The sequence below is a fragment of the Hemiscyllium ocellatum genome, chromosome 13 (genome assembly GCF_020745735.1).
Source record: "Hemiscyllium ocellatum isolate sHemOce1 chromosome 13, sHemOce1.pat.X.cur, whole genome shotgun sequence".
In the NCBI taxonomy this organism is placed as follows: Eukaryota; Metazoa; Chordata; class Chondrichthyes; order Orectolobiformes; family Hemiscylliidae; genus Hemiscyllium; species Hemiscyllium ocellatum.
The window spans coordinates 77,719,697-77,743,235 of record NC_083413.1 but is presented as its reverse complement, the minus strand read 5'-3'; the positions used below and the strand labels follow the sequence as shown (position 1 = coordinate 77,743,235).

Here is a 23,539-nt window from a genome sequence, read left to right as displayed (position 1 = left end):
TCCAATGGTCTTCTTTCCATTCTTTACCCTGCATTATACCCATATTAAATGTCTGCGTCTTTCTTGCCCACAAATAGAACTCACAGAATCAAGCATTACCAACACTAATATAGTGATAGTAGTCAGATTAATGAGACAATATGAATGTTTGTAGATTCAGAAATGGTGTTGTATTGATAATGTCACTAGATTAATAATCCAGAGACCCAAAAAGTTGAGAGACCAGACGTTGAGATCGAAGATTATAAGGGGACGTTATCAAAGTGGCTAAAGTTCAGTAGCGCAGAAAAGATAAAATCAGATCATTTCAATTTTTTTTAAAAATTCATTCATGGGATTTGAGCATCAAGGCCAGCATTTATCACTCATTCCTAATTGCTTTGAGAAGTGGATAGTGAGTTGTCTTCTGGAACCACTGCAGCCCTTGGGTTATCAGGTCACTCACGGTGCTGTAAGGAAGGAAGTTCCAGGATTTTGTCCCAGTGACTGCGAAGGAACGGCAATATAGTACCAAATCAGAATGGCATGTGGCTCAGAGAGGAGCTTGCAAGTGATGGAGTTCCTGTGCACCTATAGCCCATGTCCTACTGGGAGGCAGAGGTCACAGGTTTGGAAGGTGCTGTTGAAGGAGCATGACTTTGAGGGTATGAGTTCAAGTCCCATCATGGGAGAGGATGAAATGTGAAGTTAATTGATAAATCTGGAATTAAAAGCCAGTCTCAGTAATGGTAACCATGAAACTATCACCAATTATCATTTTTAAAACTCATTTGGTTCACGGAGGTCCTTCAGGGAAAGAAATCTGACATCTTTACCTGCCTACATATGACACCTGATTCATCAGTGTGGTCGACTCCTAATTAATCTCTGAAATGGCAGGGCAAACTACTCAGCTCAGTAACAAGTAGGGGATGGGCAACAAATGCTGATCTTGCCAGCAACTTCCACATTCCATGAAAGAATATAAATAAAAACCTTGGCTGTGCTGGTAACTAATGGATAAGTTCAGTGATCCCATACTGCCAGCATTAAACCTCATTTAAAGGTAACAGGAATTAGACAATTAAGCAGACTTGCCTCAAATGTCTGTTTCCTGTAAGACATGATATGGGCAACCAAAGATCATTGAATTTACCTTAATGATGTAACTCACCCTTTCATGGCAGAAATTTCCCTCCGTAGTGAACTATTTATGCATTTAATGTACACTCATCATATTTACTAATAAACCAAATTGCAGGGGCAATCAGAGAAATGGTTGAATTGGTAAAGTTGCACGGAGATGGGGAAGGAGGTGGGTGAGGTCTGGATTTAATTGGATATCTCCTTCAAAGAATTGACGTGATCATGATGAACTGAATAGCCTCACTTCTTCATTGTAAGTCTATGCTTCAGGAAGCAAGGCTTAGGATGGTGGATTACTCCAGAGCCTGATAACTAGAACCCGAATTCTAAAGGGTCTATTGTCTTCAGCTCAGAGGTAAGGAGCCAGGAGCCCGGTCCTGGAGTAGCACTGGAGCCTACTGTTTCTGTCCATGCACCTGGTTACAAATCTATGATTCTATGACTAAATATGCGTCAACCTTCAAGATATTCTAAATGAAATGTTTCAATTCACTGAAGCATGCAGAAGTACAATGCACTGTACTATGTCTTTAGCTAATGGTGATATTTTAGGGAGTGCCACAAAATGAGAACCTTTCCTGCATGATTCAGGAAATTATCCAACCGCGTGAATTGAAAATTCAATTTGTGGAAATATTAGTTTTAGATATAGGTGTCTTCTGGCGAACTCAATGTGACCAGAAATTGACTTAAATTGTGTCCAGTTTAATCCTTACTTTGTCTTTATTAGTTGTGATGTTAGCAAAAGGTTGTAGGATGACTCAACAATGAACAAACAAGAATTAGGTTGTGGACGGTTGACATACCCTTGCTATGACCTAAACATATGTCTGCCAATACACCCTACCAAGGAAGTTTCCATGAAATATAAAACCTGTTACGGCAAGACCTTGAAGGCTACAGATGGAAGGTGCTTGTGTAGCTTTAAGATTGCCATAAAACAGGTATTACAGATTAAGGGCCTATCACCACCCGGCATATGGGGCCATTGACTTCTTTCAAAATGTAACTTGGAGGAGAATCGGAGTGGGCTAGCTGTGTTTCTGTAGCATCACTGATTTGGGATAATACTAGTTGAAAATCCATGACATAAGGTCAAAGCTTCACCGAGGACAATGATGTTGCGAAAGGTGATGCCCCATCATAGCAATGATGAAATATTCGCCCACCAGTTTAGTGTCATAATTTATACGAGTTAAGCTCTAAGGAAAATTACCAAAAAAGGAAAAGGGAAGCTCACTCGATTGAAGGCGTTGCTGATAAATGTTAATCATTCTTTAGGTGCAGTCTAATTGAACTTAACATCCACCCGCAAGAATATTTGAAGGATTCCAGTTAGAAGGACGTAATTTAACAACACTTATGAATGAAACCCAGAAAGTCCAGTCAATTGAATTATTTATTCATTCATTAATCACAGTTTATGGGTCTGGAAGAAGAAAGAGAATTGTTTAGGTCAACAGCTGTGACAGTGACAGTGTCTTATTTCAAAAATGATCTTGTTAAAAATCTATCGTTGATCTACTGACAACAACTTTACCTAATTTATGGGAGCATTGCTTGCAGGTATAATGCATGCTTTCATACAGCATTGGGTACTGTACTTGTTTACATAGGCACACTTGGGTGTCCTGAGCATTGTTATGATATCCCTGCCTCTAAGCCAGAAGCAGTGTGTTGAGGTTCAAGTCCCACAGAGTCCATGCCCAAACAATGTGCTTTTATATTGTAGCCAAATAGGATGAGTATCAAACAGCAAATCCCTTCAACACATGTCAATGCCAAGCAGATAGAGTGGAAGAGATTCCTGGTCAGCTGTGTGATGGCATGGGCATTGGAGCATTACCATTCCTATCCATAGCTTCAGACTGCAACATGAATACATTAGGGGATTGTTTAGGTGAACTGTAAGATGCCACCACCAACATGTCTGTATTTATATGTGAGCATGGTGAGTGGTCATGTGTGTACTCACATAATGTGATCAGACTGAAGAAAAAAATGATGTCCGTGTCCAAAGTTGAAGACTCCAGCAATATTGAAAGCAGCACAAATAAAGATATATTTAAGGTAATGTCAGTGAGATAACACCAATACTGCATTTCAGATTAATAGAGGAAGGAGAGGCAGATAGAAGCTCAGAATCTGACAGATTTGTGATTCTTTAAAAAGTGAGTCAAAATAGATAATATGGCAATATAAGGAAGAGTGAGAAATGTCATTTGTCTTATTGAACATAATCTACCATCATCATTCATCCCAAGAATCCAACTTAATTTCAACCACTCACACCTTTACTTCCATAATGACTAGAACTTGTATTAACCCTTGCGTTAGGAGGTTAGAATTGGATTAATCTGAAATGATGAAAGTGAATATGCTGGTAAAAAGTGAGGTCTGCAGATGCTGGAGATCACAGTTGAAAATGTGTTGCTGGTTAAAGCACAGCAAGTTAGGCAGCATCCAAGGAATAGGAAATTCGACGTTTCGGGCACAAACCCAGGGCTTATGCCCGAAACGTCGAATTTCCTATTCCTTGGATGCTGCCTAACCTGCTGTGCTTTAACCAGCAACACATTTTCAAAAGTGAATATGCTGTCCACAATGCATTCCACTCTACTGCCCTTACAGCAGAAAATGAAGTGGGCAGTGTGTAAAAGGGGTTGCAAATACACTAACACCATATTGCACTGTTGCCTGAGTCAAACGTCAACTCCAGTTGTGTTCTATTCTGTTTTACATGTACTTTGAAATCAGTGAAGCTTTTATCTATTTTTCCTGAGAAATGTGAGACTGTGGAATCCAATACCACAGTTGAGGCAAAGGTGATAGCAGGATGGGAATGTTGGATATTGACAGCAAAGGGAAAAAGGAAAATGGGAAGAAGACAAATACATGGAATTAGAATGACTGCTCATGTGGAGGTGAAACACAATCCAAGCTAATTAGCTGAAGAGCCTAAGCCTATGTTCCGATTGGACATTCAATAATATTGTGGATATATCCTACTTTTACTATTTTGCATCTTATATATTTTGGCAAGGCCAGCTCATTGGATTTACAATGAGGATAGAGAAGGAGCAAATACACTCACACAGACAGAGAGAAAAGACATGCATAAAAATTAAAATTTTAAAATTATAGACAGGCCATTCAACTCCAACCAGTCCGTGCCACTGTTTAAGTTTCAATTTAGCATATCCCCCAGCTTTTCTCACCTATTTATCTGCACATAATCATTGTTATTCCATTCCCTTTCATGTGTGTCAGCTTCCTTTAAAAACCCTCAACCCTATTCACCTCAGACTTATGTATGATAGCAAGTTCCTCTTTCTCACTACACAAGATAAAGAGGTTTCTTCTGAATTCTCTGGCTGGATTATAGAAAGAACCACATTTGGAGAATTGCTGCCCGTAAGATTACAAGAGATGATCCCATTGTCGCATGCTGGAAGGTGGTCATACTTAATATGAGCAAGAGTCCTGAATGTGATCTACACTGTGATCGAGTGTTCAGTTTGTGACTCTGTTATATGTAGCTTCCCATAAGGATCATGAGTTCATGGAGTGATCCATTATGTGAGCATCTCAAGTTTTGAGACTTGACAGCATAGTGTGGGGGCAGGAATTAGAATATTCCCAGTCTCTACTGCACTTCTGTGTACAGCTTATCATTGGATTTCTTAACATGTGGACCCCAGCACACAATGTTCTTAAAGCATCCATGCTGTATTCAACAAATTTCATCATTGTATTCCAACATTTTGCAAATATCCTAGACAGATGGCTAAATAATTTTAGCTTCCCTATCTTTGGGCAGATCATATGAATCAACCATTGTACATTCAAAGAAAGGTCGATTGATTCCTGGGATAGATGCAGGAACAATAAAACAACAACTTCACAGAAACCAGTCAGCAGAGGCACCTCATCCCATCCCTGGGGAAATTCAGGTTTCCATTTTAGTAGGAAGAGCTCCCAGGACAGCAGAAGACGGTTAGAATCAACAGAGAGCGCTCAAACCTCTACCCAACAGGATGTATGTCTTCTAGCCTCAGGGGAGTAGTCCCAAACATGTCAAAGAGGTACCTCCACATTACAATTTGATCATTCTTGTGCCATCTCTGAGAGAGATTCCCTATTAGCATGGCAAACCCATGCTCTTAAGGGTGGCTCATGTTCATCCAAACACTTCACATATAATTCTTATGGCCAGAAGAATTCGCATGCTGGATTAGGTAGCTAGAAAGGGAAGAAGGAAATTCTCTTGAAGCTCTGTTGAGAAAAATATTGGGTATATTAATGTTCAAATGTTTCCATGCACACTGTGGTGGCTCATATGAAGGATGTCTCCTTGTGGCTGTTTCTACACCATGCCTGGCTCAGTCTTGCACCAACACTTAAAACATTTATTTCCTTCTCTTGCAGCACATGTCCAAGCATGTCGGGCACTCATGATCATCGCCATCGTTCTGGGAGTTTTTGGTACACTGATAGCTCTGTTTGGCATGAAATGTATCAATATTGGGAGCACGGATGAGAAAACTAAAGGAAAGATAGCCCTTTCTGGTGGTCTTGTCTTCATTCTATCAGGTAAGACAACGACAAGAACTTTCAAACAATTGGTTAAGCAGGTGAATGGTGTGTTACATACTGAACAATAGGAATAACTAGTCCATGGCTGGTGATATATTTTAAATGGAGCTTGAGAATACATTAGAACCTTACAGAATGGATGGAAAAGTGTGGGTGTTGACTTGAAATCCCCCAACACATGCTGCAGGCTGATGAGAAGGACACACAAACATTTGTAAAATCATCGAGATGGTGCCTCTTATGGTTGAGGGTTAAACAGTGGCCAGGAACTCATTTGCTCTTTTTTGAAAGAGCACAGTGGAATAGTCTTCGAGGAGAAAGTGAGGTCTACAGATGCTGGAGATCAGTGCTGAAAATGTGTTGATGAAGGGCTTATGCCCGAAACGTCAAATTTCCTGTTCCTTGGATGCTGCCTGACCTGCTGCGCTTTTCCAGCAACACATTTTCAGCACGGTGGAATAGTGTATATCTTCCTGAGAAGGCAGACTTGGGATAATTGATGGATGTACTGTTCTTAGATTTCCAGATGACATTTGACAAAATGCTGTATCAAAGATAAAATATATGCTTATAGCGTAGCAAGTTGACAGAAACTGGGCATTAATAAGCAGCATTTAGATTAGCACAAATTAACAAGAGTACAGGAGGTGGGAGGTCATGCTATGGCTGTACAGGACATTGGTTAGGTCACATTTGAAATATTGTGTGTAGTTCTGGTCTCCTTCTTATCAGAAGAATGTTGAAATTTGAAAGGTTTCAAAAAGATTTAAAAGGATGTTGCCAGGGTTGGAGGATTTGAGCTATAGCGAGAGGTTAAATAGACTGGGGCTGTTTTCTCTGGAGTGTTGGAGGCTGAGCAGTGACCTTATAAAAATGTATAAAATCACAAGGGTTTTTTTCCCTGGGGTGGGGGAGTCCAGAAGTAGAGGGCATAGGTTTAAGGCGAGAGGGGAAAGTTATAAAAGAGGCCCAAGGGAGTACTTTTCCACTCAGAAGGTGGTACGTGTATGGAATGAGCTGCCAGAGGAAGTGGTGGAAACCAGTACAATTGCAACATTTAAAAGGCATCTGGATGGGTATATGAATAGGAAGGGTTTGTGAGGACATGGGCTGGATGCTGGCAAGTGAGACTAGATTAGTTTGGGATATCTGTTCGGCATGGACAAGTTGGACTGAAGGGTCTGTCTCTGTGCTATACATCTCTATGACTCTATGACTCTATAGTGCACCATAGGAATCAGTGTTTGGAACTCAATTATTTCCTAACTATACCAATGAACTGAAGAAAGAACCAAATATTTTATTGCTAAATCAATTAATGATATAAAGGTCAATAGGAAAGCAAGGTGTGAAAAAGACATAGAAGAGTCTGCAAAGCAGTATAGATTGGATAAGTTTACAGACACAAATAGAAAGCAGATAAGAGAATAATGGGAGAAATATGAATTTGTCCACTTTGGCAGGAAGAATAGAAAAACAGCATATTAGTTAAATGGGGAGAGACTGAGGAGCTTTGAAGTACAGAGGGATCTAGATATCTTGGTACATGAATCACAAACCTTTAGTATACATCTCCAGCAAGTGATTAGGAAGGTCAATGGAATTATGCTGTTTGCTGAAAAGGCAATGGAATTTAACAGTCAGAATGTTTCACTGGAGTGGTGCAGAGTGTTGGTGAGGCCACATTTCCAGTACTTTATACAAGATTTGGTCTCTTTATTTAAGGAAAAATGTATATGCATCATAAACAGTTCAGGATAGGCACACTCGACTGATATCAGATGGGTGAGTTAACCTGAAGGATGTTTCTCCTCATGGAAGTTACTAAAACTAGAGGACATGAATTAAAAATCAGGGATCTTCCATCTAGAAAGAAGTGAAGAGAAACCTTTTCTCTCTGAGGACCGTGAGCCTATGGACTGCTATTCTCCAGACAACAGACGTATGTTATTGAGTACATTAAAGATAGAGGTCGATAGAGTTTTGACTCTGAAGGGAGTCAATTGTTTTAGGGACTAGATGGGAGTATGAAGTTGAGGCCACAATATGATCAGCCGTTATCTTGTTGTATGGCAAAGGGACTGATAGACCCTTAGGATCCTGCTCCTAATTTGGATGTCCATATGTTTGCATGTAAAAAATACATAAGTCACATTGTGTGCTGCAGATCACAAGTAAATGACTAGTTGTAATTGAAATGCCAGATTGATAATAAAAGTACTAGTTGTATGAGTAAGCTTTACTTGGTGTTTCTCCTTGAGATCAAGTTAGCGATTATAGCACCATAAAAACATACAGCACAGAAAAAGGAGGGGACACAGTTCATTGATCCTGGGCTGCCTTTTTGAAACTGCTATCCATTTTGTCCCACCTCATTATCACTCCCCCATCCCCCGACTCCATGTTGCCCTTCCAATTGATGCTTTTCATGAAGCTGTCCTCATTTATTTTTGAAAGATTCCCATTGAATCTGCTTCCACTCTTGTTTCAGACAACAGATTCCAGATTGGAAGCACCTACATCAACAGTAACTGAGTTCCAGGTACTAATCAATCATGGTTCAAATGTTGACTCTCTGCAATTGAGCTTCTTACCAACTCAGTGTGAGTGACAACTTATGCAGAGGCTGTGATTGAAGATAGCATTTAGTTCCTCAGGAACTGCATTGAGATCAATTATTGAATAGCCCACTTAACATTAGCAGAACTTCCATATAAATATCGATTGAGCTGATTATTCATTGCCAAGGATGAGTGTCACTATTCAAAAGATATTTCATAATCGAAATTTCTTCCAACTTAGGTTACGCTCCGGGCTTAAAGTTGACTGACAGGAAACAGAATATAATTTTGCCGAACTGGAGGAGGGTCTACAATGTAGTTTCTCAGTAGAACTGGGACTCAAAGTTTGTGAGAAGATTTGTAGCTCGGTTGCTCATTGTTGTGGTTCTGTTCGCCAAGCTGGGAATTTGTGTTGCAGACGTTTCGTCCCCTGTCTAGGTGACATCCTCAGTGTTTGGGAGCCTCCTGTGAAGCGCTTCTGTGATATTTCCTCCAGCATTTGTAGTGGTTTGAATCTGCCACTTCCGGTTGTCAGTTCCGGCTGTCCGCTGCAGTGGCCGGTATATTGGGTCGAGGTCGATGTGCTTATTGATTGAATCAGTGGATGAGTACCATGCCTCTAGGAATTCCCTGGCTGTTCTGTGTTTGGCTTGTCCTGTAATAGTAGTGTTGTCCCAGTCGAATTCATGTTGCTTGTCATCTGTGTGTGTGGCTACTATGGATAGCTGGTCATGTCGTTTCATGGCTAGTTGGATTTCACGGATGCGGATGGACACTATTATTATAGGACAAGCCAAACAGAGAACAGCCAGGGAATTCCTAGAGGCATGGCACTCATCCACAGATTCAATCAATAAGCACATCGACCTGGAACCAATATACCCACCACTGCAATGGACAGCTGGAACTGACAACCGGAAGCGGCAGAGACAAACCACTTCAAATGCTGGAGGAAATATCACAGAAGTGCTTCACAGGATGCTCCCAAGCACTGAGGATGTCACCTAGACAGGGGATGAAACATCTGCAACACAAATTCCCAGCTCGGCAAACAGAACCACAAGAACTGGGACTCTTGCTTTTCCTGATAAATACTAATGCATTAGACTTTGGTGTAGAGGGCAATTTTCAGATAGCACTTAAGTAGAAAGTGAACTTTGAGGGGTCAGTGACAGATTTGAAGCTGGCATTGACTGGCGGGTAAAATGGGCAGACACTTAGCAGATGAAATTTAACGTAGAGAATTATGGAGTGATTCTGTTGGCAGGAAGCGGCAAAGTAGGTGGAAAGGCAGCCAATGACAGGGATAGGAACACTTTATGGAGAGATATTGACAGGTTAAGCAAATGCAGTATGGAAGATGTGAAGTTGTTCATTTTCGAAGGGAGAACAGAAGAACAGTGTAACGGCTAAATGGTGAAGAACTGCAGAAAGCAGCAACTCAAGGGATATGGTGGCACTTGTGCATGAAATACAGAAAGCTACTACACAGGTGCAACTGGTAATCAGGAAATTTAATAAGATGTTGACCCTTATTCCAAGGAAATTGAAGTATATGAGTAGAGAAGACTTGCTGCATCTGTACAAGGTGCTGGTGAGACTGTATTTGTAGTATAGTGAGAAGTTTTGGTCCCCTCATTTAAGGAAAGATATCTTTGAAGGAAGTTCAGAGAAAGTTTACTAGGATGATCCCTGGTATGGAGGGATTGTCTTATAAACTAAGGTTAAACCGGTTGGAACTTTACTCATTGAAGTTTAGAAGAAGGGGAGGTGGTCTCACTGAAACATATAGAATTCTTAAGGGGTTTGGCAGGGTAAATGCTGAGAGGATGTTCCCCCTCATGGGAGAGTCTAGGAACAAAAGCCATAATCTTAGAATGAAGGGGTGACAATTTAAGACTGAGGCAAGGAGGAATTTCTTCTCTCAGAGAGTTGTGAGTCTTTGGAACTCCTTGCCACAGAGAGTTGTGCATATTTAATGCTGAGATAGATTGATTTTTGATTAGTCGGGAATCAAGGGTTAGGGGGGAAGAGCAGAAAATTGTGATTGAGGAATGCCAGATCAGCCATGGTCCTATTGAATGGCAGAGCAGGTTTTAGGGGCCTGAATGGCCTCCTTGTGGTCCTACTTCATTTGGTCTCATGGAGGCAACACAAAATGCAGGCTACAGTGTTTGCAGGGGTTTTCAGGGACAGAAAGATTCACAGGACTATAGGTACACATGGTTGAACCTAGCCAGGCAGGTTGAAAAAGTGGTTAAAAAGATATATGGATCCCAGGCTTGAAAAGTGGACTATTTGAATAGTAACCCAATATACTATGAGACACAGGTAGAAAACACAAGGGGTTGCCCTCAGCTGGAGAATGGGCTCCAGTCTTAAAAGGCTTCAGCAAAGTCTTTCACTAAAATGGGTGCAGAGAAGATTTACAAGAATGGTTCCAGGGTTGGAGGATGTCAGATATGAGGATAGAGTGAAGAATCTGGGATTGTTCTGAAAAAAAGAGTTCAAAATCACAGGGCATCCTGATCAAGGTACTTCTCATTAACGAAAGGATTAGGATCCAGAGGGCACCAATTTGTGGTAATCACTCAAAGAAGAAACAATTACACATGGAAAAGATTTTTTTTAATGCAGTGAGTAGTTAGGATGTGGAATACTCTAAAGGAAGAGTCAGGCGTGTTTTTCAAAGGATGATTTGATGACTATCTATAAAAAAAGATGCAGAGCTGTAGGAAATGGGAGATGGAGTGCAATTAACTCAGCTGCTATTGCAGCAGCCAGTACAGACTTGATAGACCGAATGGCCTCAATCTGTGATGTGACCATTCTACAATTCTGTGATTCACTCCTTAAGTAGAACTTAAGCAAATCAGTAAAAATGCTCCATTCATTATCTGCTTTTACGTCTGAGGTTTGACACATTCTTTCTGCTTGGTTGACAGGTATTTGTGGAATGGTTCCCATTTCTTGGTATGCTCACAGCATCGTTACGGGGTTCTACAATCCTGTCTACGCTGGAACAAAGTATGTATATAGCATTTCATTAAAGTGTGGTATTATCAGCTGTACTCTTTCAAATGTCAAACACATTCAAAAGGATCAATTTTTCTACCTTGTCCTTTGAGAATGGCTTGGCAGTCATGTGTCTGTATATTGGAGAACAAATGGATGGGGAAAAGATTTTTACTAGGATTAAATACTTGTACTTGCAAAATATACTTAAATTTCTATATCTCGTAATCAGTACATTGGGAAAATGATTAAAGCATTCAGCACGACTGGCAGCATCTGTGGAGTGAGTCTTACAGATTTGACATTGCAGGTCAATGACCTTTCTTGGAACTGGAAATTAGAAACACAGAAAACACAGGAGTAAGCTATTCGGCCCTTTGAGCCAACTCCACCATTTTATATGATCGTTATCCAATTGCATACTCTGTTCCTGCTTTTCCCCATACCCTTTCATCAGTTTGGCCCTTCATCACTAACTCTTTCTTGGAAACATTCAATGTTTTGGCCTGGAACACTTTCTGCACTAGAGAATTCCACAAGCTCACCACTCTCTGAGTGAAGACCTTTCTCCTCATCTTCGCCCTGTGTCCTTAAACTGTGATCCCTGGTTCTGGACTTCCCAGTCATCGTGAACATCCTTTCTGCATTTATCCTGTCTAGTCCTGTTTGTATTTTATCAGCATCTATGAGATCACCCCTCATTCTGCTAAACTTCAATGAACATAGTGTACTCGAGGGTCAAAGAACCAAAGCAATCATCCACGCTGGGTAGCAGAAGTTATTAATTTTTTTCAAAAAGGTTGATGTGAAAGACAAAGGGAGTTTGTAATGGAGTGAGCAAGGAAATAAAGGATCCGGCAAATAGGGATATACCTGGCACATACCAATTCATTAGTAATAGCTTGGTTACAAGTTGAAGTTGCTGATCACAAAGTTGAGACTAGAAGGCTAAATGTCATGACGTTTAAAAGGCTCTGTACAAATGTTCACTGTGTTTACTAGTTCACCACCTTGTGTTGGGAGAAAGTGAGGACTGCAGATGCTGGAGATCAGAGCTGAAAATGTGTTGTTGGAAAAGCGCAGCAGGTCAAGCAGCATCCAAGGAGCAGGAGAATCGACTTTTTGGGCATGCCCGAAAGAAGGGCTCATGCCCGAAACATCGATTCTCCTGCTCCTTGGATGCTGCCTGACCTGCTGCGATTTTCCAGCATCACCTTGTGTTGCCAAAATGTTTAGTTTCCAAAGCAGATTTGAGACTGATAAGCTCCACACTTGCAAGTCTATCAACTGCATCAGCAGGTGCTGACTGTTCATATGGGTCTTGCTATTTAGCACATTCACAGCCTGGTAATTTAGTTTTATCTGGTGAAAGAAATCTGTCAGAAACAAGGAACAGTTTGTGATCTTGTGAGTTTAAGCCTGACAGTAAATAGAGACGATAGTAACCATAAAACCTGTTGGGCTTAATAGCACAAGTTATTTGTTCAAATTTGCTTTCCTGTGTCATTCAACAAAAGTTATCTGTTTAAGTTTGCTGTTCTCACTTAGAAGGCCTTGCCCTTCACTAGAAACACCTCCGCCACCAAAGGCCACATGACCATTCACTATCTATGCAATGAGTGCATATGAGCAGCGGTCACAGACATTCTCACTAACACACTGGCTCCAGCATCACCCAAAAATTGAAGATTCTCATCTCCATGGCCTCACCCCCTCTCTATCTCTCTGCAACCTCTTTGAACTCTACAACATTCCTCAAAGAGGTCCTCCACAACTTCCTGAGCATCACTGATTGCATTGCCTCACCATGACAATTATTTAAGTTGGTCAAAGCTCCGGAATGCTCTCCCTAAATTTCCAGGCTCTTTACATCTCTATCTTCCTTCAAGAAATATCCTCATCAGCCTTAATATCATATATGTGGGTTGATGCCAGTTTCTGTCTAAGTATGTTACTTTTCAAAGGTACCGTTCATAAGGATTACTATGTTTGATGTTTAAGTGTTTTCTCAATGTCCATATACTGGATAGTGATTAAAGCTGGTTAATCCTGTTATTCTCCTTGCCTGAGTAGCACCCCAAACATAACATGCAGAGATTGGTAATCAGTGGCTTAATGATTCATGTAAGTTAATAAAATATAGTAGTTGATGGCATTAGTGTTTAAAGTGTCACCAAAAATTGGTTGTTGGTCCAATTGGTTAGTAAATGATCACCTTTAAGATTTATAAGTTTAATGATTTCTTTGTTTTCAGATATGAGCTGGGATCTGCTCTCTACATTGGGTGGGCTGGAGCATGTCTCCTCATCTTGGGAGGTGCATTCTTGTGTTGTTCTTGTAAAAGAAATGTGCAACCAAGGTGAGTGGTATTTTTCCTGTTGGTTACTTAATTCATCCTGACTATCCCTTTCAGAGTTTTGCACTTTTTTATAAGATAGACTCCCATTGGGGCAGCATAGGGTGGCTCAGTGGTTAGCAGTAATGCCTCACAGCGGCAGGGATCTGGGTTCAATTCCAGCCTTGGGCAACTGTTTGTGTGGAGTTTGCACATTCTCCCAGTGTCTGCGTGGGTTTCCTCTGGGTGCTCCAGTTTCCTCTGACAATCCAAAGATGTGCAGGTTGGGGTGAATTGGCCATGCTAAGTAGTCCATAGTATTCAGGGATGTGTAAGTTAGGTATATTAGTCAGGGGTAAATATAGGTTAGGAGAATGGGTCTTGGTAGGTTACAGTTTGTTTAGCTGAAGGGCCTGTTTCCACACATAGGGATTTCATTCTTTTAAACTCCAGAGGCTACCTACTCAGTTTCCTCAATAGCCCAATATAGGACAGTCATGTCTTTCACTGGAATTAGTCTGGTGAATGTCAACTGTACTCCATCAACAACAAATATATCCTTGCTTTGGCAAGGGGACTAGAATTGCACACAATATTTCAGGTGTCATGTGAGTGGTGTTTTATGCAATTGAAGCAAGAGTTCTTTACTCCTGGACTCAAAATGATGAGTTGTCTCTTTAAAGGTTTGCAATAACTTGTATTTTTTACATAGCCTGCTGATATAGCCTCAGATAGGTCTCATAACTAGTAGATTCTAAATAGACTCAGTGATAAGCTGGCTCTCCATAGGTCCAACTGTATGTCAGCACTGCATGTGCCTATGAGTAGGCTACATACTAGACTCCGCCTGAGCAAGTTCCATAGAGACTTCTTTTCCATTACCAAGGAAGATAGCATAATTGTTCATTCTTGGCCAAAATAGTGTCTGGCAGATGAATCTACTGCCCAAGGCTATTTTTGCTACAGCAGCTTCATCCATTATAAAATGACTTGCTAAGCTTTGTCAAAGTACTTGTTTGGATTGGTTTTTCTTATTTCTATTTTGTTTTCATGATATTTTGAGACCCATTTGCCTTTATATTCCTGTAGGAAAATTGAAGGAGGGCAACAAGATAAAAATGAATGTATGTAGAAAGGCCGATGTAAGCCAGGCAGGAGCAAAGCTTTGGTTTTGCATGAGGGCACATAGGAAGGAGAGTGGTATGTCCCAGTACAAGTAATGACCACACTCTGTTCTCTTCAACAGTGGCTACAAATATTCTTCTGCCCAAAGTGGACAACGGATCTACACAAAGACAGAGTCAGCTCATTCAAAAGCTTACGTCTAAATCAGAGACTGACCAAAAAAAAAATTATGTTACTCAGGTCTTCGAGAGCCTTGCTTGAATCATATGTATTTTGTAAAATCATTATGCCACTCTGTGAAGCATTTAAATAAGTAGAGCATATATCTGCACTGCAATGCTAAATGTTTTGAAGGTTCTAAAATTATAATGCCAGAGATTTTTGTTTTGTTTTAATTGCCACACAACATAAATCATGAATCCATTTGTAGAGTATTGTAGTTATATGGCTGGGTTTCAGTCTCATTTGCTTTACTGGGTTGGGATTTGTCATTGGACTGAGAATAGGCATTCTCCCTGTGAGTGAGCAAAGGGAAGGAAAATCTGTTTAAGATCTACCTGCCAGCATCAGCCAGGAATAGATCACCTTGCGAGTTTGGCTATCCCAGGCTTTTAAAGAGGGGGAATGTCTCATTGAAACATTGGGGCAGATGAGTTGCCAGGATGGAAGCTAGAATATGATGAGGGTGCAGTGGATATTATTCAGAGAATGAGATGCACCAAAATTGTAGTCTTGATGGGGGCTGGTTCCCACTTGAACACTTCTGGTGAGGACAAGTGATCACAAAGAGCTGTAGACATAAAGCGAAGGCCTTGGTTTGTAATCCATTAATTTAAGCATGTGGTACACCAAGGTGAGAAGACTTGTGATCTCTATGTATATTGTGTGCACAGCTCACTGGAACCAAATAAATAATCCTTGTGTTTCTTTAATGAAAATCAGTTTAGACATAAACATATTGACACCATTACAGTGCAGGAACTGTCTGAGTCCTCTATTGACTCTACCCGGAGCCTAACTGTAGTCAGAATTTGTCATTTGGAATTCTGATTTGCTGCAGTACCAACTTTCTGTGTTTCAAATTCAGATGGGTTTCTAGGCTTAAGACCCACACAGATTCCACTGTGTTTACCTTATACAAAGACCACACTATAATTAACTTCTGCACAGACATATAATAACTAAGCTTGGTGCAGAACTCAGTAAGGGTAAACTCAGAGCAAAATGTAATCAAAGCTCATCATAGTTTTCATGGCAGAATAAGGGAGGGGACATTTCTTTTCATCAATCAGTAAGATATTGAACAAAACTGGAGGAGTCAACAAACTTTGTTTACCTTTGGGCATGCTAAAACACAGTAGCTGTCCGTCTTCCACCTTTATTGCTTATTATGGCATGGCACTTCTGCAAAGTTATCCTGGTTTTCTGTTTTTGTGTACGGTTGAGAAAGCATAAGTGAATTCTCACAGAGAGTCTTTCTGCTTGTCCTTCTTAGCTTTGGCTGAAAAATGGCACAAATATAATTTTTCACTTTACTTCCACCATTATGTCCAAGTACACTTGGATCACCTGCATTATACCTCCAGACATGTGTCATATCAGGAAAGTGTTTTGCTGGGAGGTAGCTCACAGACAGAAATGCTTTTTGTAAATCAGTGTACTGGTCTCTGTTCTTCAAGTAACGCTGTCACAGGTCACTGTATTGGAAAGTGAGAATTAGTGGGCGGCATGGTGGCACAATGGTTAGCACACCAGAGACCCGTGTTCAATTCCCACCTCAGACTGTGTGCACGTTCTCCCCGTGTCTGCGTGGGTTTCCTCCGGGTGCTCTGGTTTCCTCCCACAGTCCAAAGATGTGCGGGTCAGGTTAATTGGCCACGCTAAATTGCCTGTAAGGTGTAAATGTAGGGGAATGGGTGGGTTGCGCTTTGGCTGGTCGGTGTGGACTTGTTGGGCCAAAGGGCCTGTTTCCACACTGTAAGTAATCTAATCTAATTCAATTCTGTTAATCCTAAGTTTAACCACCCCACAAATAACGAAAAGCATTTCACTGGTTAACACTGCTGCCTCACAGCATTAGGGACCCGGGTTTGATTCCAGTCTTGGGCAACTGTCTGTGTGGAGGTTGCGCATTCTCCCTCTGTGTGTCCGCATGGGTTTCCTCTGGGTCCTCCCAAAATCCAAAGATGTGCAGGTTAGGTGAATTGGCCATTCTAAATTGTCCACAGTGTTCAGGGATGTTTAGGTTAGGTGCATGAGTCAGGGGTAACTGTATGGGAATGGGTCTGGGTGGGATACTCTTCAGAGGATTGGTGTGGACTTGTTGGGCCGAAGGACTTGTTTCCATACTGTAGGGATTCCAATTACCATTCTAAAAACCTTTGGTAACCAAAACCCCTTCAGTCCTGATGAGGCAGTTTTAAAGTGTTTGAAAGCTGCACTATATATTTAGTATTCTGCATGACAAATCCTTACGAGCAAGACTGTCTAAAGTCTAAAATCCTGAAACAGTACAGTTTTGTAGCGTTGACTGCACAGCTCTTATAGGATTCACAGTAAAGCAAAACACTCTGGCTTTATAATCGCTGACTTCTCAATCACCAAACTTCAATATTGGGATGTAGGCCTCAAGAACGCAAAAATAGCAACCTAAAATCTGTGCATAGAAACAAAGCTAGGTATTATCAGGCCCCAAAACATTCAAACAAATAGACAAAGTCAATCAATAATATAATCAGAACCTAATACCTAAAACTCCAGATCTGGTGACCAGAACAGGGGGATTTACTAACGTGAATTTCAGGAGTTACAAAATGACCTTGAAGTTTTATTGTTTAATGGCTCTTAATGTGCTTCTAATATCATTTCCAGAGGTTCACATACGAAACAAATCTGTAAAGGTCAGAGGCCAAAGCTATCCTCAGTAATACCTTGCATCTAAAAACTAAAGAAAAGGAAAACAGAGAGGTGCATCTATACAGTGCCTTTCACAAATTTAGGATGTCCTAAAGTGCCGATGAAGTACTCTTAGAGTCTAGACACTTTTGCAATGTTGGAAACAGGAGCATTATTCACTGGTTAATTTGTTTTTTGTGATATTGGGTTGAAGGATACATTTTGTCCAGATCATCCAGAAGAGAAAAATATCTTGTTGTACTTCAAAGTAGTACCATGAAATCATTTATGTGCATGTCAGAGAGTAGGTAGGGCCTAAAGTTTCAGTCATAATGAAACAAGCTCTCCAATGATGCTGTTCTTGGACATCAGCCTAGAATTTCACAGTCAATGTTCCTAAAGTAGGACAAAACCCACAACCATCAAACTCAGAAATGTAGACAGCAGCCAGTAAACCTTGGCTAACAGGCAAACCACATTTCAAAAGTGGGGAGGAATGGAGATTTAATAAAAACAACCAAGCTCCTTTAAGAGGTCCAAAAACATAGTACTCATCAATAGATGTACCTCAGAACCAAAACACAATAGCACAGTTTGGAGGAAAAAAAAACAGTATTTTAACAAACTCTTTCAAAAGTCAATGAGAAAACAAGTGGAGTCAGTTCGCAACTGATGTGCCTCATCAAGATATCACAAAGAAATAGAGATGGTTGAGAAGAAAGGTGGACGACTCCGTCGCTTTGAATCTATTTCATCTGATTTATTTTCATTTTTATATACACATTTGTGTAGTTTGCAGTGCTGAACATTTATTGGTTGCTCATTGTTTTGTATTTGCATAATTGTGTATTTTTCCAGCTGTTTTTTGTAGTTTTTAATAATAAGATTGATAGAAAATAAAGTTCTTAATTGTTTGTGTAAATGCTTCAATAGAGTGTAAAGTTTGTTCTTGTTGAAATTATAACATGCCCAATAAATAAAAATTGAGAACAAGATTTCTCTATGTGTGGCAGCAGTTTAATGGTGAAAGGTTGGGCGGAAGGCAGTTGACGTGATTCTGCTCATTTTCAGCTTTTATTCGGGTGTGTTCACAGGCACCCAGAATACATCTATGGAGAATGTCAATTTCTATTACCAGGGGCCATGTATTTAAGGTGAGGGTTGGGGGGGGGGGGGGGATTTAAAAGAGATGTGAGGGGCAAGTTTTTTACACAAGAAGTGGTAGGAGTCTAGTACACGCTGCTAGGGGTGGTGGTGGAGCTGATACAATAGGAGGTGTTTAACGGACATTTAGCTAAGCACAAGAATATGCAAGGAATGGCGAGATATGGACCAAGGGCAGGAGAAGGGGTTAGTTTAATTTGGCGTCATATTCGATACAACATTGTGGGCCGAAGGGCCCGTTTCTGTGTTGTACTCCATTCTAACATGTTAAAGAGCCAATTAATACAGAATTCAACAGAGCTCTTTGAATGCTGGAAGGCAGCTTTACTGAAGAATGTGACATTTATCAGGGTCACCACAGTCAGTAAGGAGTGGAGGTTCATGAAACTGTGAAATTGACAGGCTGGAATGCCTTTAAGAAATGAAACTGACGAGCTGTTTCCAAGCCTAAGTGAAAGGCTTTCACTCATGGGATTTTCTTCCTGACAATGTACTTTCACTGCTTCACAGGTGCTTTCCAGGAGGTCATTTCAACCTGTATGTTTACTAGCCTCAATCTGTACTTCCCTGCTGGCAACCTCTGCAACATGGGGACAGTTTAAGCATCACTAACTTGGGCCTTCAATAAGAAGCAAGAGGAGTGTCAAAATCAACAGCAAAGAGGAGTAACAGAAGCAGAGGGAACAATGGGCTAGCCATGGTTAATGCTGGGTTACAGTGGTAGAGTGGGCGGGGGGGAGGGGATGTCGGACCTGGACAAGATGCTCTTTGGAGGGTCAATGCGGACTTGATGGGCTGAATGGCCTCTTCCCACTCTGCAGACTTTCCATGATTCTAATGAATGCCTGCTCATGAGCCATGTGCTGCTCCTCAGGGTACACGTGCAGTGGGTCAGCTTCCACAGTATGACTGAACCACAGTGCTTCAGGAGGCTCAGGAGGCCATTGCTGACAATTCCAACTTCCCAAAGCAAGACCTCATTCCAGCCGGGCCAGGTGGGCACAGACTACCAATGCTCATTAATGTGGTCCTGAATTTCTTCACTACTGTCACCTTCTGGGGTCTACTGATACCAACTGCTGCCCTGGTGATTAATGCCATGTTTGCCCCCAAAGCCACACTATATGCCCTCTTCACTACTTATAAAGAGTCATCAGATGCATCTGCTGCAATGTTTGGATTCCAATAAATGCAGCGAGTCATGGATGTTACGCTGTTGAGAATGGAGGCACTTTCAATTCAATCAGAAAACGAGTCTATGCAATCATTGATCAGTTAGTATGTAACCACAGTAAAGGTTTCATGAATGTTACCTGTATTTTGGAAACTTAAACGTCCAAACTCAGTTTTGTGCTAGCTGCTTTTCACAGTGTTATTATAAAGGTACCTATTAATATGGCAGTCCATGCCAACAATTGTAACTCATCTCCATTTCATAGTGCCAAAGTGGAACTGTTAGTCATACCAGTGAACATTTTAAATTCTCAGTTTCTCATATTTTCTGGACCAAATTTTGCCTTGATTCCCTCTTATAGTATAATTCCCTCCAAATTTGACACTTGGAATCAAAAGTTCAACTGCCCAAATGCACTTGTTCACCTTTGAGCCTGAAAAGGGAGATTGTTTTACTATCAACTGAAGCTGAAGTGAACTAGGAATAGATTGGGCCTGTGAAGATCATTTCTCTACTTTCTCATGTTGCTTCTAAAACAGACCTCCAGAACTTTGATGAAGCCCTTTCTATTTTATTGTTATTTATATAACAGTCAGCTGATTGACGTACCAAGCATGAGTGAATTATATATACAAGTATGACTCACCAGTAGCAGTGCACCAACAACAGGGCAGGGTAGGAAGAGAGGGAGGCCCCTTTATTTTTCATATTTTCTTATCAACCTATTCAGGTATGCTATGATACTCCTTTGGATCAGAAGGGATTTGATTCCAGGCCTCCTAGCTTAGAGATAGGGACACTACCAATCTGCCACAAAAGTCTATTTCATGCAAATTTTCTTGAAAGGCAAAACTGTTGTGTAATCATCATTATAGATACATACCTCATGGCAGCCACCCTGTCAGCCTTTATATGAGGCCCAATGGAAAGGCAACAATGAGCTCCCACCAGCATTCTGCCCCATGTCTCTGTCAGAAACAGTCCTCCAATGCACCTTAGTCAGTTCCAAAGTCATCATGTCCCCGCTCTCACAACTGGGGGATCAGCAGTATCAGTAATTTATGAGCATTTGAGTTAGAATGATTCACATCAGAGATGGTGGGGCAGGGCAGGGAGTGAGGTGTGGGGATGATGGAGAGGAGGCACTTGCACTCCCATTTCCTTATTACCTGTGGAAACCCTTGCAAATTTGCTTCCTACTTTGGATCCCCATAGATTGCTTACCTGTGAAGGGTTAATTATGCATCCCATTCTCCTACTTCTTCTCCAACCAACACTGGTTGAACTGGATATAATAACGAGAAACAGGAATGGGCCCCTTGGCCTGTTTGAGATTGCTCTGCCATTCAAATCCAATGCATCCAATGTGGTCTTTTCTACTCTGGGGAGACCGAGCATCTCAGCCAGGCCCACAGCGGCCAACTTGATCTCCCAGTCACTGCCCATTTCAATTTTCCTTCCCATTCCCTCTCCAACATGGGTGCCGCCATGTTTATTGCTGGCGGGTCATGCTTACAACCTTTCGAATACATGGTGTGAACCTTTCAGGGGACTCGGGATTCGCCGCCTTGTTTCTCACAACATGTCCACCCTCAGCCTCCTCCATTGCCACAGTGAATCAGGCCGCAAATTGGAGAAATAAGACCTCAGCCTCCGCCTGGGAAGCCGACAGCCCAGAGGACTCAACATTGAGTTCTCCAATTTCAAATTACTTCCCTTCCCAAACCCCTCCTCCTTTCCAGCTCCTCCTCCTCCTTTCCATTTCCCTTACTGACCCTTCCTTCCAGCTACCAACCAGATTAATTCCTCCCATCAACCAATCAGGTCGTGTCCTTTACCTGTGTTCACCTGTCACTGCTTCACCACTGCTCCCCACTTCCCGCCCTTTTATCTGCAGCTCCCCTCACCCCCACCCCAGTCATGAAGGAGGGTTATACCCAAAACATTGACTTCTCCACCTCCTGATGCTTGCTGTGTTCTTCCAACCTCCTGCTCATCTACTTTGGATTCCAGCATCTACTGGATTTTAATCAATAATTCAATAAGATCATGGCTGATCTTCTGCTCACTGTCACCCGCTCTCACTACCTGTATTTCCTTCCATTTCTTTAGTAACCAAAAATCGATCAATTCCTGTGTTAAAATGGTCTCAGGAACTGAGTTTCCACTTCTCCCTCCAAAAACCTCTGTGTAAAGAAGTTTCTCATGTCTGTCCTACATGGCCATCTCCTCATTCTGAGACTGTGATCAGACCCAGAGTTCCAGACCAATGGAAACAGTTTCTCAGCATCTACCCTGTCTCAATGTGTTTCAATTATACCACCTTTCATTTTTTTCCAAATTGAGGGTATGTGGGCCTATTAATTTCTCCCCAAAGGATAATCACCTCATTCTTGAAAATGGGGGCTGGTTCTTTCAATTGGCTGCTCTGCAACGCCAACAGTGCAGGTGCAATTCCTGCACTAATTGAAGGAGAGTCCTTTTGTTTCAGCTTCTCCCCTTGCCTGAGGTACACTGACCATCAGGTTAAACCCACCTCTGTCTAGTGAGGGAATGGAACTATGGTGACTTTACCCGATTCTGGATCAGTCCTAAGGCAAGCTGGAGAACTTCATCTTCTTGAGCAAGTCCAGTACAACTCTGAAATCCATGAAACCATTACACTCGACTGACTCTCAGTTAACAAGCCACTGCCCTGAATTCCAAGCCTATAACCTATCCAACTTTTTAATTCATCAGCAATGTAGTTGGTGAGTTCCAACTCACAGCTGGTGCCTGTCAGTCACTCTGACATTCCAGATTCTATATCTGTCCTTATCTGGTTACTATACTTGGAGCTGTGTCTGCAGTGAATTTCTGCTTAAGAGATCTTCAACTTGGGTGTTAAACAAGTACCAAGTCAGCAAAATATCAGCAGAGATCACCAAACAGCACACTCCTTTATAGCTCCTGGGGTGGAAAACCATAATGACATCATTCCATCCAGTTTACCCATATTTATTGTGCCCATTTGGGTGCCGCCATGTTTATTGCTGGCGGGGCATGCTTACAACCTTTAAAATACACTGTGTGAACCTTTCAGGGGCACCCGGGATTTGCAGCCTTGTTTCTCACAGCATCATTTCGAACATTAATGGTGACAGAAGGAGATTCGGTCGTAACTTCCAAAAGAAGATGGATAAGGGCTTGCATGGACAAAATCCACGAGGCAATAGGGAAAGAGCAGGACAATGGGACTAAATGCAACGTGATCTCAAGGAGTTGACATGGGCAAAAGATGGGCTGAATGATTTCACGGCTAAATTTCAAACTCAGTCCACAGTGAATATTGATGAGTTCTAATTGTAGCCTCTGCTAAATAGGTTCTGACAGCTAACAATGAGAAGTGTGGATTTCATAGCGCTGTTCTGTTGGTTCATTTTCTGTTAATTGCTGAGAGACCAGGCATAAACCTTCAAGAAACTCAGTCCAGGTCAACACCAATGATATGATAGAATATAACAAATTTATGCCAAGTTAAGTTTTAAAGGCAGATGGATTAAATATACA

At 41.4% G+C, this 23,539-nt stretch overlaps 1 protein-coding gene across 1 annotated transcript in view; it reads left to right on the top strand.

Moving 5' to 3' along the window:
• Positions 1-14,960, top strand: part of LOC132821372 (claudin-7-like) — a 52,079-nt gene extending 37,119 nt beyond the window's left edge. Inside the window, exons 3-6 of the mRNA XM_060833955.1 lie at positions 5,554-5,718; positions 11,228-11,309; positions 13,552-13,656; positions 14,879-14,960. Coding sequence (XP_060689938.1) covers positions 5,554-5,718; positions 11,228-11,309; positions 13,552-13,656; positions 14,879-14,960 — 434 coding nt within the window. The remainder of the gene's footprint in view (positions 1-5,553; positions 5,719-11,227; positions 11,310-13,551; positions 13,657-14,878) is intronic.
• Positions 14,961-23,539: the final 8,579 nt, after the last annotated feature.